At 45.6% G+C, this 12463-nt stretch overlaps 1 protein-coding gene across 7 annotated transcripts in view; it reads left to right on the forward strand.

The window, feature by feature from the left end:
• PAPPA (pappalysin 1) overlaps positions 1–12463 on the forward strand; it is a 384400-nt gene that overhangs the window by 328966 nt on the left and 42971 nt on the right. For all 7 annotated transcript variants that reach the window (XM_068656712.1, XM_068656711.1, XM_068656714.1 and 4 more), the window contains 2 exons: positions 1202–1415; positions 10214–10382. In XM_068656712.1, coding sequence (XP_068512813.1) covers positions 1202–1415; positions 10214–10382 — 383 coding nt within the window. The remainder of the gene's footprint in view (positions 1–1201; positions 1416–10213; positions 10383–12463) is intronic.

Genomic DNA, 12463 nt, shown 5'->3' on the forward strand with positions numbered 1-12463 from the left:
AGTGGTCAGAAGTCTGTCTTAATTCACAGGAAATCACTTTCTAAGGAGAAAAATGAAAACTTTTTTATTCCTTCCCTTTTGAATCAAGAAACCTGAACTGGAAAAAAATAATAATAATAGAGATCCTTGAGCCAGTTAAACATGCAAATAGAATTTGTTTTATTTCAAATTCGTGAGTGTATCAGGGTAGCCAAAGGGCCTGGGCCAAAGCCGTTGCTGGGGGAGCTCCAGCGAAGCGAACGGAGCTGGAGCCAAGCTGATCCTCGGAGCGGTGCCACGGAGCTGCCGAGGCAGGGCTTTGCAGTCAGCAGTCCAGCCGTGGATCTGAATTAACGGATTTTGAGGCCAAACGACAGCTGTCTGTCCTTTGAGTTACCCCTGAGATGGATTTGGCCCCTGTGAATTCTCGTTGCCTCTACTTGAAGGTGGGAATTTCTCCCTGAGTGTCACTGAGCATTTCTCTGCTGAAGAAAGGGGATTTACGAAGTCTCCTCAGCACCTTGCTGGTGCTGCTGGGTACCTTGATCTCCTGAGACACTTTTGTTTTCGTGAGCCACAATAATTTTATTCTCAAATAAGGTCACCTGTAAAATCCTTAGAGGGTCCATCACCCTCTTTTCTCTCTCCAGGACCATCTTTACCCTTTTTAGGAAAGAGCAAGATACCCCGAGGCTGAAAACCTTTAAAGAAAAGCAAAACTGGGCACATTTGGCGTAGAGCTGATGCAAAAACAAAGTTTTATGTTGAGTGCTAATGACATGCACAGCTACAAACAAGGCGCTGGTGCGCTGCCCGTGGTGCACAAAGCCACCCAGCCTGCCGGTACCATTTGATGCACGGGATAAAGGCTCCAACTGTCCTCTCAGGCTGGTTTCACAATAGCGCGACTCCGCTTCCTCCGTGATGGTTGCTCCTGATTTAACAGAGCACAATAGAAATGTAGCTGTGGTCTAAAGAAACCGCTTTGAGAGCCTGCCGCGCTTGCAGAGAGAATGGCAGCCTTTCTTCAGCTGTCTGGAGGGATATACTTCTCTGCTAAGCTCTCTGGAGCGATTTGGGAAGCCCCTCCAGGCAGCTTACCATAACTTTTCAGCTCTATAGGGCCATTCCTATGGGTGAAATGCTTCTGAAGTGCCCACGGCCTCGGGAAGCGATTGTGTTAAGTCTGACCCTTCCTCTGATCTTGTCTCTCCTCTGGCAGGTGTCCACGTCCTGAGCTGCAGGAACAATCCCCTGATTATCCCCGTCATCCATGACCTCAGTCACCCTTTTTATCACACCCAGGCTGTCCTCATTAGCTTCAGCTCCCAGTTTGTGGCCATCTCCGGGGTGGCCCTGCGTTCCTTCCACAACTTCGACCCCATCACCATCAGCAGCTGCCAGCGAGGACAGACCTACAGCCCGGCGGAGCAGAGGTGAGCCTGTCAGCCTGCTTCCTTCTGCCTCGCCACCCACCGCCCCCACACCGCCCGCCTGCGCCGGGGCTGCAGGGGAGGCAGGAGGGGCACCGCGGCTGAACCCTGCTGACCCCTTTGTGTTGCCAGTTTTAAAAAAAAAAAAAAAACAGCACTGTTCTCATTGATCAGGATGGATGGGACATTTAACCCGCATAGGATACTGCTAGTGAATTATTTCCTCTTCCTTTCTCCTCCCTCCTTTATCCTAAGCTTGGAATTGGGGCCAGTTAACTCTCTGTGCGTTCCCCCATGCGGCAGCGTTTCAGCCGCTCACACGTCGGCCTGGATCTAAACAGCTTTGTGCTGCTGAAGTGCTATGGGGACCTCCCACAGAAGCGTTTGTGGGGAGACAAAGTGATGCTTGTGCCCCGATGGGGCCCCAATGGGGTCCTGCAAGGTGCTCAGCCCCGCGCTGTGGGCGCCTGGCCGCCAGCGCTCGTGGTGCTTTTACGGCTGGGGAAGGGCCCTCAGCACCTCTCTGGATCCGGCCCCCGTTCTGAAAAGCTCTGTGGGACCCCCCAGGATGAAAGGTTTATGGCTACCGTTTTATTCTTGTTGTTATTACAGACACATCAATAGATCACCACCAACCCCTCTCAGTCTCTGCTTTACAGCATCCCACAGAGATTGTGACCTTTCGTGGCCTCTGGTGCAGCAGCTTCATGGATCCTTTCAGCAAGGCAGTGAAAAGAAGAGGGGAGAATTTAGCAAAACCCCTGAAAGAATCATCTATTTTTCCGCTGTGAATTCAAAGTTGTGAGCAGTCGTCATACCATAGCAGCAGCAATAGTAAAAACAAGTTGCATATCCCAGCAAAGCTCTGCTCAGCCTCCTAAGCAGGCTGTCAGGTTTTTTGATAATGTTCTGGCATGTTTTTAGGACCTGCTTTTATTCCAGGAAAGGGGGGGAGGGTGAGAAGGGGGAGAGGGAAGGGAAAATAATAAAAAAAAAAAGGAGTATATCTATAGCTAAATCAATCCAGTCCGTGTGTTCTGACCTAGATTCAAGGAGTCTGATCGTTCTGTGCAATAGGTTGTATAAATTCAGAGGCCCAAAGACAGCAGGATCAAGTTTCAGATGAGAAGTCTAGTTGTGCAAGTTTGGCCAAATCCCAGTGCAGGAGCGAGACAGAAACAGAGCAAGAAAGACCCACTGGAAGGAGATGGTGAGAAGCAACAGGGAGCTCGAGAGGGCTCCGACACAGGACCACATTCCTCCCTCTCAAGTTTTCAGTAGGAATTGAACCATTTGTTCACTTATGAAATTAGAAGTGCTCTGTGTTTAGAAAGTTATTTCCTTAATAAAAAATGTGTTCCCCTTAGGCAAAGCTTCAGAAAGCCTCTGCAGCACAGCAAACCAACCTTTAGCAATCTGAAGAATCACCCGCCATTTGCTTCTTTTTTTTTTTAACTTTTTTTTCTTTTTTTTCTCTTGGTAGTGTTTTGTTTTCATGACACACTGAATCATCTCAGCCTCTTGCTCTCTGAAACTTGAGTCAGAGCCTCGCTCGTTCAGAGTAACATTTTAGGTCTTGCAGGTTGCAATGCTGGATTGAACATAGAGCTTCCTGTGTTAGTCAAGGAACTAGAGACTGAAATAAAGCCCTGATCCAAAGCCAGTTGAAATCAGTGGGATTTTTTCCATCAACTACAGTGCTATAGGGAGGAAAATTTCCAACTGGCCTTGTGGTGGGATCATTTTGGGTGACCACATGTGCTGTCTTCTTCTATAAAAGCAGCTCTAAGGGTATGCAAGGCGCAGAGAAGGTTGTGTGTTAGGCTGTGCAACCAGGAAACAGGCGAATGCCAGGTCCCTTTGCTGTCACCTGCCTTCTTTTTCCTTCATAATTTTATCCAGGTAGAACATAGAGAGAGGGATTTTTTGCATTTACCCTTACCAGGTCAGAAGCTGGGTATGGACTTCCTGCTCCCTGGGGACATCAGGGCTCCCCACTGTCCCCAGCCAGGTCCAGCTGGGTCCTCTCCTGCCTCCCATGGTTGTGTTCTGCCCACCAGGCCCACTCTCAGCACCAGTCCCACACTGCCCGTCCCTCCCTACTCCCTTTTTCATGCTGGTTGTGTTTGTTTAATACGATTTCTTTTTTATTCATTTAATTTTTAAAGGAACTTTCCTTCCTATGTATAAGCATCAACTTCACCGCTTTCATTTTCCTTAGGTAAACATGGATATTTTTGCCTGCTTTTTGGCTTCTCTCTGTAAGAGATATTATTTCTCTCTCTTCGAGGAGAATTATTTTGGTTGGAGAGGATTTACAGCCAGATACAGGCACTTCTAGGCAAGGGTGCAGATTTTAAATATGTGAGGGAAAAGAAATATGTCAGTCCTTAAATGTTAGCACAGTTTTTATTTTGAGGGTGAATGGATCACTTCCATGAGTTAGGGACAACTTAATAACTGAAAATAAAACATGTACTCATTCTTCTTTCTTAAAATATATATTACAGCTAATATTTTAAAAGAGAAAAAGGAGCTTGAATGTGAAAATCCCATTCAGTTTTATAGGCAGTTGTCCTCAGTCATCGTTCGCTCTTTTGAAAATCCATTCCATCCTTCTGAAGAGGTTTATAGAGTTTAAAAAAATACTCTGTATTTTCCAGTTGTATTTTTCCAGTTGTTGTTTTTTTCTGCTGCAGCTGACAACAAGTTCTTTTTGTTTCAGCAAAAGTTTACCTAACTGCTGGAGATGTGCTATAAAAATGACACACTTTTATTTTCACATTGCATCCTTAGACCACATATAGTGGCCCAGTTAGTTCTTCTCTTGCACTAGTTTCACACTTTTACTATTTTTCTATTTAGCTTGTGGAGTGGATAGTGAAACTGGGTGTGCAGAAGCAGAGGTATAATTTCCCACCCCATGGTCACTTGAGCACCATGAAAACCTGTTGCACCGGGGCTGCCTTTGACAGTTGTTCCTCAGAAATCAGGAAACGTGCTCAGGGTGCCCCATCGCTGGCAAGGCAGTCCTTGTCAAGGGCTGCTGCTCCTGGGTGGCATTTCACAGGACTGGACCCCTCCTCCACGCCTCCTGGTGCTGACTACCCTGGTTCAGCTGCCAGAATTGTCAACTTCATGAGTTTCTGGCTTTCTAATCCTCCATTAGCTCCGTGTCTGTAAGGTAAGCCTCCTTTCCCTAGGAGTGGGGTCTCTCTGCCTGCATCTCTCCAGCGTGCACACCCCACGTTGTGCAGCTCCTTGTGCTTTCTAGTTAGTGGCAGTGAGAAGCTTTTCCTTTTCTTTGTTCTGTTAAATCTCGGCACAAACCCACTGTTACGGCTGAGAAAAGGCTTCTGCAGGAGAGGTTTTGGCTTCGCCTCTCTATAGCACAGTGTAAGTGGGTCTGTCTGGGGGTTTCACAGCTGCGGGGGGCCAGCACTGCACCAGCCCCAGCCCCACGCCATCGCCAGCCCTTGCTCCAGCCTCTGAGTTTTCGCCCTTTGCCACCCCAAACAAGCCCCAGGGAGAGGGAGCCCACTCCAGCCTCTTCTCTTTGTCTTCTTGTCTCCTGCTGTCAGCTTCTCCAGCAAGAAATGATGAAGATAAATCTTCAGCAGTGCAGCAAATGCAACCACCCTTTATAAGTCGGGTTATTTTTTTTCCTCTTTATACTGAAAAAACGTGTCTCCTCATCTCTTTTTTTGTTAGTTAATGCAGCTTTCTCTTTACCGATTTGGCTGCCTTTCCCCTGCCCTGCGTTCTGTCATTAAGCACAATCTCTGTCAGCCTGCTTCTGGTGAAATTAATGAATTTCTCACAGAACTGTTAATCATAGAAGCTTTGGTCCGTGACATGTGTTATAATTCAATGGGTTTTTAACCTTCGCCCCATTTTGGTAATTGGCAAACGGCATCATTTGGCTTTTATTAAAGTGGAACGCGATGCCATTTCTTTGTTTGCCGCCACGCTCTCTGGAAGGGGGACCGGCACCCGGCCCTGCCTCCACGTTGGGAGCCTGCGTGGGGCTCTGAGGCCTTGCTGGCTCCCCTGGGCCTGTGGTTGGGATGGCTCCTGCAGTGGGGTACACTGGGAGCCCCCAGGGCCAAGGGCAGAGCCAGTGCCCCCAGGAGCACTGCCCCTGCCTCTCCTTCCCCACAGCTCACCTGGGGTTGGACCAGGTGTTTTCTGTAAATCTCAAGGGTTGCGTGCACTCCTGACCCTCTCAGTTTGGATTTAGTTTTCTTGGGATCACTCTTGAGGTTGGATTCAATAGTAACTGCACTGAGGTCGCTGAGGGGACCATAATGGTGGTGAGCCCACTCTTTTGGTCACCCTTGTGAACCAGATTTGAAGGCAAGCATGCAAAATGAAAGGGCCTGATCCTTCTTCCAGTGGCATGGCTTCACCAGTCCCCACCTTGCCCCAGGGATTTGTGTAGATTTCTCTTGAGTTTTCATGTTACTGCAAGAAGACCAATTTATTTCATCTGAAATCCAAAGAAGACAAGTTCATTGCCAAGTTTGCAGTTCATACCTTTTTTACTTCTGAAGCTACGAGAAGTAATGTGACTGGCAGCCTTTGCTTTTCCGAATGGTACATCTGTGTGTGGATTAGAGAGAGAGAACCTGCTCTTGTCTTTACAGACCTCCCTACAGACAGAGAGGATAAGCCCACGCTAAGGATACATCTGTTAGAAACACCATCAGAAGGCCACATGTGCATGCATTGTTTGTACGGTAACGTAGAATAAAACCTAAGGATGCTTCAGATCTGCAGCCTGGGCTGGCCTAAACAGAGGAAAAGGAAGTTTTTCTGATATAAACTAGGCAATGGTTGGAGTCATCTCATCCACAAGTGTATGCTGTATGTTTTTATGCTCACCTATGCATATATATGTGTCAGGGCGGTCGCTAAGGAAACAAATAATTAGGGCACTGTGTTAAGATGAGTTCTTGGAAAAGTGCTTGACCCCAGGGTTAAGAAAAAAAATGTTTGGCTGCTGTAAGCTTTTCGAAGGAGGAAGTGCTGGTTTGTTTTTATGTGAGGAAGGAAGAGTTCCACTTAATTGTTACAATTTTCTATAAACATGTTAAAATACAAATGTTTCTAGGATTGTGTCACCAAGACCCCAATTTAGCAAAGCCCTTAGCTATTTGCTTACATCCCCCTGTAGTCAAATCTATCAGTGGGACTTAACCGTGCTTTTGAAGTTAAGCACATATTTAAGTGCCTTGCTGAACTGGGGCCAATATTGGCACAGAGAAATAAAGATTTAGAGGCTAATGACTGAGCTCATTTAGATTAGGGATGGGCAGAATGGATTTGAATAAAGTAAGAACTGGCTCAGAACTTCAGTCTACATGTGAAACTAACTCTGCTCAGGGCTTTTTGCATCATTGAAATGGTCTGCCTTGATCTATGTTTTTAACACAGTGCAGGCAGTGGAAAGCGTGCAAGAAATTCTCTGTTTCTTGCACTCAGCTTGGTGCAAAAATGTTGTTTTAGGGAATCATACATTACTAGAGCAAGAAGAGGAACAGGTGAATCATGAGGTGGATCTAGTAAAATACGCAATGTTGGAGAATATCCCAGGCACCAACACTTGATTCTTATCTGTCCCAATTAATGATACATGCACTTGCCTAGCTTTTATCCAGACCAGCTCATAATCTTGCAAGCAATTCCCAGGTGCGTTTGGGGAGTCAGGAAGACTTCAACTAGGCAGTTTTGATGAAGTCACACAATTTTGATTGCAAGAAAAGTGGGATATGCTGTCCCATGCCAGGAAGCAACATAAGTTATAGAAGTGATTTCATTCTCAGATACTCCATATTGTTTCTGTCCCAAGGAATGCATAGTTTCTGGAACATGTGATGATTAACCACTGTTAAGTGGCAGTACCCATGCAAGAGCTTCTGTAACCCACAGTTCTGTAATATGGATGTGATGGGTTCTTTGTCTAAATTTCCTACTTGGAGATATTCATTTCTCCTTAATTCTGCATTTGCAGAACTCAATTCAGGATCGTGACTTCAAAATTCATTGGGATTTATGGCTGACAGTAGCTGATACCAAATTGGAACCAGTAGCTAGAGAACCAGAAATATTTAAATTGGAAACATTTGGTGGCAGTGGTTGTTTTTTTACAAAAAGTGAATGGTTGTATTGTTTGTCACTGAAGTCATTCATATAGAGTTACAGACAGAGAGAGCTGCCCAGATGATCTGCTAACCGAGGCATAATCTGGAGCCTGGAGGGGGTGGCTAAAAATGTTCCCTGGCCATTTAAGAAGACCACAAGGGGACTTGTAAACAGAAAGAAGAACATCACAATAAGTGTTTCTTAATGCCTTTGTCTGTGGCGTTTCAGTTGTGTAGGACTTTTAAGCCCAGGCTTGTTCATCTGGTGTCCTGATCTGAACTCCAGAAACCGGATTCTTTCTCTCCTTTACGTTGATGGAAATGAAAGGCAATGCCATTTATTGCCGTGATGTTGCTCCAGATTTCCCTTTGTGCAAATTGCGCAGGTTTTCCTAGGCTCATCCTTCCCTCTGAAGCCATTCAAGGCTGAATTCAGTGCTACTTCAATGTGTTGCACGCTGGTTCATGTAAGATATTAAATGAAATAGATCTTCTATTATTTAATTTTTCCATGTTTTGCGCAAAAAAAGTTTTCAGATTTTTCATGTTTTGCAATGGCAGTCAAGGTTCACAATATGTGCTTCTGAGAATGGCTTGGCAATGGTGTTCATTTTTTTCCTCAATGAGTCAACTTCCTTGTCTCTGGAGTGCTGGCATGGAAGGAACTCATATGGCAGCTTCACTGTCTGAAAAACGGAGGGGAATGAAATAGTGCTGAGCCGTCATGTGCAGATGGAATTGGGACATGTAGTGAGGATTCAACGTGGCATCATTCATTGTTTCTGCTCACCCTCAATATCTTTCTGCAAGAGGAAACCACCTGGGCACTAGGATATACCCTCCACTTGTTCTTCCCCTGCCTTGTTGATGGGCCTATTGATCAGTGAAAAGGGAAATCGATGGCAGTTTAAATGTGTAGGTCAGGCTGTGAGTTGCAGGGACTGGAAAACATGCATGAAATCTTCATGGGGGGGATCCTACTGTAGGCAGGATAAGCATGCTCTGTGATGAGCATCACTTTTCGGTTGTACTGCTGGTAGACAGTGTGCTACTTGTATACAATGACGCTGATTTGGCCAATGTAGAGGCAGAATTCTTCTTCCTCGGTCCCATCAGCAGCAATATTTTGTGCAAGACGAGAAAATAAGGATCTGTTTGAATGTGGAAGTTATTTATAGCCCATTGAACTCTGGGGAAGGGCTGCCACTGAACAAGCAACCTTAAATTACAAGCAGTGGGCACTTCCCTTAGAGTGCTAGTCTGGGACAGAAATGAGTTGTAGAAGGACATAATACTGTCGTTTAATCTGATATACAGCCAGGCAGAGACATGTGCAGATGTGCTTCTCGATCAGTAACATGGGAATAACAACACCAGCCCAGGTGTCTCACAAGGGTGTCATGAAAATTAATTAGATAATGTCTGCACAGTGCTTTGAACACAGCAAAACATCAGGTACATGCTAAGTCCTGTGCTTAGTTAAGGTGGACGGGATTTTGGTGGCTTTAACCTTTTTTTTTTCTAGGAGACAGGAATATCTTACTTGAAATCCATTTCAAAATATGTTTAGTGATGCATTGCTTTCTCTTCCTTCTATAACTTTTGGTGTTTCAGGTTATTCCCTACCCACATCGATGGTTAATTAAATCAAAGTTGACCCTCTTCCAAATTTAACTGTATTTAATTTAAATTTAGTTTTCCTTTCAGCAGAGGCATATCACTTTGTAGGAATCTTTAGCCCCAGAAACTTTGCCTCTAATCCAGCAAAACATCTTTGCACATCTCAGTGTTTTCATTGCCCTTTAGCTAGGGGACTGTCCCCACACTCACATTTGACCATGTGCTATAATGTTTGACTCTGGTCATCAGAAGCAGTGAAAGACTTTGTGTCTACTAGACATCTCTGTGTCTACAAAAATAAAACCAAAACCTCTTTTTACAAGTTATGCTAAACGTTAGAATAATTCACTGTAGGGAGAGCAGTGAGTTTCTATCCAGGGAAACATTTTATGGATGGCAGGACAGCAGCCGGGGAGATCTGAAATGACAGCATGCTGCTGAGCTTGATAAGAGCTTATCAACACAGCTACACAACTGATGTTTGGTGTTCCTCGTGAAGTGGAATAAAATGAATGTGTTGATTGCTATCGAATTTCTCAAAGATAAGAGAAACCCGTCCTCACACGTACACACATGCACACACACTTATCACTAGCAATATCAGGCACTCCTGAATTCAGCAGAGGTTTTAAATTGGATGGGGCATAAGGACTGCTCTTGGAGGGAGATTGCTCTCATGGGATGGACACATGCATGTTGGTACAGGAGTAGGAGGGCCACAGTGCTGTTGTTCGTGTTGTTTCTCCCTGTGAATATTGCAGAACAGAAAGTAATTCTGCAGACTTGGCAGGCTCTTCCCTTTTGCCACAAGACCCGTAATTTGCTTTCATTGTCATCACCGTTACCACTGTCCCAGTTCTTCCCAAGACATAGCTAAAGGGTGTGCTCATTGGTGACGAGCACTTGGCTGACCCGCAGTCGGCGTGCGATCCCTTTACCTGCTGCCTGGCAAGTGACGGCTTTGTCAGTCAGAGCAGCTCTCTTTCTCAATGAATTACAGGAACTGAATTCAAATGCCACTTCTTGTCTCCCATCCAGCTGTGTCCACTACTCCTGCGAAGCCACCGACTGCCAGAAGCTGGAGATAGAGAATGCGCTGCTGAACTGCACTGGTGGCGGGTGGTACGATGGTGCCCAGTGCAACGTGAGCTGCAAGACGGGCTACATTTTGCAAGTCCAGCGGGACGATGATCTCAGCAAGAGCCAGGTTTGTCCTGCTGGTTTTGTATGACCCACAAAAGAGGGTTGAGCAAATGGGGGTGGAGAAGTGGAGAAATAACCCAGCCTAGAGCCCAAAATCTCAGCTCAGCCTTGGGACAGGACCTTATCCAAATGTTTCATTTCAGAATAGGAGCCATCTGACTATGGAACGAGGTACTGATAGTCAGAAAATCTTACTTGTTGCCCAAACCTAAAGATTTTCAACCCAAAATGTTTAAATGTGTGTTTAGGCCTTCTCCTAGCTCACTGGCTCTACCCAGTCAAACAGGGTTTCTTGGGTTGTTTTTTTGGAGATGTGGTGTTTGTTTTTTACACAACCAGTTTCTGGGCAAAGTTCCTCATGTTTATTCCTAGTGTTTGGGCTAATGATATCTTAACTCCTTTGCAGCACTGCAGTCCATCTGCTTCCAGCCATACTCTGACACTGCAGAAATGCATGATATCCCCAGGGGGAGAAGAGTCTAAACTTTTTTTCTACCAACCAAAGCATCAAAAACCCACTCAATGACTTGGGTTGTGTTACCTGTCTTACCTACCCTATGCAATAATAATCAGTCCCACTAATGCAGCCTGTCCTGTTGCAGAGAGTGGGACATGCAGGAGAACTACAAATTTCCTTAAACATTGAGAAAATGTGTGTCCTTTGCCCTCGGAGAGGTGGACAGAGAGTGCACATAGCATGGTCCAGCTTCAGCATGCTGCTTGGAGGGAAGTGCACGGGATATGGGGGTGTGATGAAGGCACCCCAGTTTGTACTTTCTGCTCTAGCAGTGCTGGCTCGTGTCATGACAGGGTGGTGGTGGCCTCCACCGGCACCTTTCTGCCTGTTTTCGGGGCAGCGTGCACATCTGGGGCTGGGGGCAGGCAGGCACTCTCAGCAGCCTGTCTGTATTTGTGAAATATTGTGTTCTTCATGAGCTCGCAGAGGGGGGAGACAGAGAGGAGGGGAATGAGTCAGCCCTTTCAACTCAATTACAAAACAAATACAGGACCCCGCGAGCTGGGCCTCTTCCATCCTAATTGGCATCAGCACCAGAACCCCAGCTCCAGCTGAGCATTTTTACAGAACAGAAAACAAGTTCTCAAACGAGCCTGAATGGCTGAACCAGGAAATAGTTGGAAGGGAGCTGTACATTGAGCACACAGGAATCCAAACCCAAATAAAACAGCCTAAACATGTTTCACCAGCGCTCTGTTATTTAAACGCAAAAAGTACCTTTGGGGGAAGCTCAGCCAACTGTATTTGGTTTTGCTCAGAGAAGTTGGGTTTCAGAGCCTTGATCAGATTCATATGACAGGAGTGGAGGATTTTAGCACCCCCAGCTAATGTGATTCACTGCCTATTACAGCATGCTTCCTCTCATCCTCATCTACTATTGCACTTCTTGTCAACTTTTTTTTTTTTTTTCTCCCAATAAAAACTGTGAGGCCTATGGATTTGTTTGCTCTGTGCTGTGCAGGGAAGGAGCGAAGCGTCTTAAAAATATCCATGGGCAGCAGAGCACTTCAAACACGCGCTTTAGGAGTTTATGCATGTGCTTCAGAGATTTGTTGAATAGGAAAGGACAGTTTCTTTCAATATCATCCAGTTTAATTTCTTTGTGTCAGGTGCTTTTAGCCAGAACCTGTGGAACATGCATGCAGGAAATGAATTATCTGAGCAAGTCTGGAATCCATGGTTTGGATTCCTTGTATTGCATAGTACTGAGTTACATTGTGCTCCTTCCACAAATGCTTCCCAGCTTCAGGTCTTCTGAACAGAAGTGTTTGGAGATGAGCTAGGACATGTAGATTGTTATCTGTGGTCGGAGGGACTTCATTCTGTGATTGAGGAGCTTTGCACAAAGCTGTTGGTTGTTTCACTGCTGTCATTCTGGTGGATATTTGTCTTGATTGACTTATTTGAAGTACTAGAGCTACTTTTTTCTCACTTAACTTACAGTGCAGAGGGCTGCACGAGGAGGATGAAGGAAAGTGGCTTTGCACATGCTGATGTTTCACACTCTTGGGTAGGAAGGGGACTGAAGAGAGGACCAAGGTCTCAAAGAGCAGGCTGAACATCAGTGG

Source organism: Anas acuta, chromosome 20 (assembly GCF_963932015.1).
Source record: "Anas acuta chromosome 20, bAnaAcu1.1, whole genome shotgun sequence".
NCBI classification, from domain to species: domain Eukaryota; kingdom Metazoa; phylum Chordata; class Aves; order Anseriformes; family Anatidae; genus Anas; species Anas acuta.